This window comes from Cynara cardunculus (assembly GCF_001531365.2).
Source record: "Cynara cardunculus var. scolymus isolate 2C chromosome LG 16, CcrdV1, whole genome shotgun sequence".
Lineage (NCBI taxonomy): Eukaryota > Viridiplantae > Streptophyta > Magnoliopsida > Asterales > Asteraceae > Cynara > Cynara cardunculus.
The window spans coordinates 4,072,340-4,075,204 of NC_037543.1; the positions used below are offsets into that span (position 1 = coordinate 4,072,340).

A 2,865-nucleotide genomic window follows, 5' to 3' on the forward strand; every position below is an offset into this window, starting at 1 on the left:
TATATATATATATATATATATATATATATATATATATATATAAGATAAAGATAAAGATTTGCCTAGAAATAATGTTTGTAACCAAATTAATGGCTTGTTTGGTTGGGTTTTGGTTTTCCATTTAATTCTTATAAAAATAAAACTGTCTGTGTGGATTAATATGTATGTATTGGTTAAGAAAGTTTCTATTTAAGGGATTTTTTCATAGATGGAGTGAGCTGTTTTTTAATTGAGAGGGACATGTTTGGAAATAAACTCGGTTTTGTATATAAAGCTCCAGAAGCTTACTGAATAACTCACCTATATATCAATAAGCCACTATGAAATAATTATATATAGCTGCCAAAATAAGTTGATTCTCATTAAACTCACTAATCTGTTAACAAACAGACCGTAGTTTTATAAAGGGTCAAAAGTGTAAGAAATGTAAGTATCTCCGGTGGACATGCAAAAATAGAAATTTTAGAGATTTAAAAGGTGTTTTTGGTCCAACAACTATGTTAAAATAGAGAAAAGAACATACAGTGTGTGAAAAATTTTAAGTTTGAAAAATCTCTAAAACTCTATATTAAAGAAAAATAATAATTAATATTTAACTATTTTTCACTAGCATGAAACATTAAAGCAATTAGAAATTTTATTTGATAGCCTAGATTTTTGTTTTAATCGAGAAATAGATTGAGGCTTTATATCGCAGATTTTTGGTGGAGCAATGAAAGTTAAAAGAGATTACATGCCTATAAACGGGGTCCACGCCTTTGGTGTTTTTTTATAGAGTAGAAAGATGTGAGTTAAATCTGTGAGAGTATAGGTATTATTCAGGAGGGCTTGAGAGTATAGAATTGTGTGCTGAATTTTCTCTTTAAATCATTGTTTTTCTCTGATTTGAAAGTTTCCTTGTAAATTCTTGTTGTTTTCTTTTTTCTATAATTGTTCATTGATTGGATTATTGGGAGTCGTTGAGACCAATTTCTCAACTACAGGAGCCTAATTGGAGGGGCGGTTAAACTTAAGAAGTTTTGCAACAAGGAGTTTAATGGTTCGTAGATTGTAAAGAGAATCTTTAATGGATTCTTCAAAATAGAGAAATAAAAACTTAAAATCTCCAAAAAAAAAAAATTGCATTCATCTCCAAACAGATTCTTTATTTGAAGACTAAAACATTAATTATATTATAAAATAATTTCTATATATAAATAAAATATTTTTTATCTCTCATAAACATTTAACATCAAGGATTTCTATTTGTGTTAATATAATAAAAAAATGTTTCTCTCTTATTGTAATCATTTTTTAGGAGTTCTCCAATTTTAAGAAATTTACACCCTCTCATATTGGTGCAAAAATATGCTCAAAATCTCCGTTTTCTCTATTTTATATAATCTCTTGAAGATGCTCCAAGGCAATTAAGACGCATACTGCTTCAAGCAGGAAAAAGTTCTTACATTAGATCATATCCAACAGGTTCTTACCGGGTAAGAGTCATCACATTCACTTACCACGTAAAACTCTCGATCATTGTCTTTTCTCTAATGAAATTTACAATAGGACTGAGAATCTTACCCGGTAAATACTTATCAGCTTATAAACGCTTACTGTTAAATCCATTTTGAATGGCCAATAATGTTACCCATAAAGTAAATTAGAGTGATGACTCTTGTCTATAAGCATTTGGTAAACAACCCCTAAATTCAACCATATTTATAAAAAAACAACTAAAAAATATGTGAAACTTTTTCTAAAAAGATATCGATTGAGACGACATGTTTTCATTATAGCTCCTGTATCCTGTATCGATTCTTCCAAGATACCTCATCGTTTCTCCACCACAAATACAAACACAACATCTTATGCCGACACCTAAAGTATCCACCGTCAAATGTCAATCCGTCTCCACTAAACATCGTTGGCCTCAATGTTCAATGGCGTCTCAATCACACCGGAACTTCAGAAACTCAATTGCCACTCTACAACTCTGTGTCGGGTGTCGATATCTTCTAAATGTTCCCTCTCAATTTTTTTGTTGAAACCTCTCCTAGACTCGTACATCTTTGTTACCCCTTCGGTGGTTGTTGCCCTAGGCGATCGCACGAGTTACCTTTTTGAATCCACCCCACTCATTATTATGAAGTCGATTAAATAAATATTAATGACGGGTTGGCAGCAGGTTGGATTGCGCTACGTCTAAGCCAATTTCAATCATATTAGTTTACGTGTTGACAGTTTGACAAGTTAATTATTGTTGATGCGATAAACAATTTAATATAATTAAATACATTATAAACAAAAATGCAATTTAAACCATTGAGGTGGTGTCTGATTGGTTTGAATTGTTTTCAAAGGTCAAAAACTATCTGGAGGTCCCAGGTTTAAATACAAGTAAGAATAAAAATCACCTTGTGGCCACAGAGATTCAAATGTGGTGATTTCGTACTATTTACAAAGCAGATGGTCGCTTTGTGATTAGTCGGCTAGGATAACAGGTTAAAATATCCAGATAAATAAAAAAATCCAATTTAATATTTTTGGTTTTATAACTATAAAAATGATTACACAAGGGGAGTGCCTTTAACAAGTTCCGTAAAAGCCAAACCCACCAGACCCAACATCGCAAACCGCCCGTTCCACAGCTCCGCATCCGACGTCATTATCCCCTTCGACTTCGACTGCACGCTAACCCCTTTCAACAACGGCACCAACGACGCCACTGACAACACCACGCTCGTCACCACAAACACCGCCACGCCACCGTTGGAGATCTGTGTGAACACATCTTGACCACTGCTCAGCTCCACCGCCATTGTCGCCACAAACCCTATCATCGCCAATCTTCCGTTGATCCTTTCCGGTGCTGGTCCACTGAAC

The 2,865-nt window shown here is 33.6% G+C and overlaps 1 protein-coding gene across 1 annotated transcript in view; it reads right to left on the reverse strand.

Annotated features, from left to right (window-relative positions):
- Window positions 1–2,549: 2,549 nt before the first annotated feature.
- Window positions 2,550–2,865, reverse strand: part of LOC112529609 (early light-induced protein 1, chloroplastic-like) — a 5,186-nt gene continuing 4,870 nt past the window's right edge. The window contains exon 2 of the mRNA XM_025140934.1: window positions 2,550–2,859. Within this exon, the coding sequence (XP_024996702.1) occupies window positions 2,550–2,859 (310 nt within the window). The remainder of the gene's footprint in view (window positions 2,860–2,865) is intronic.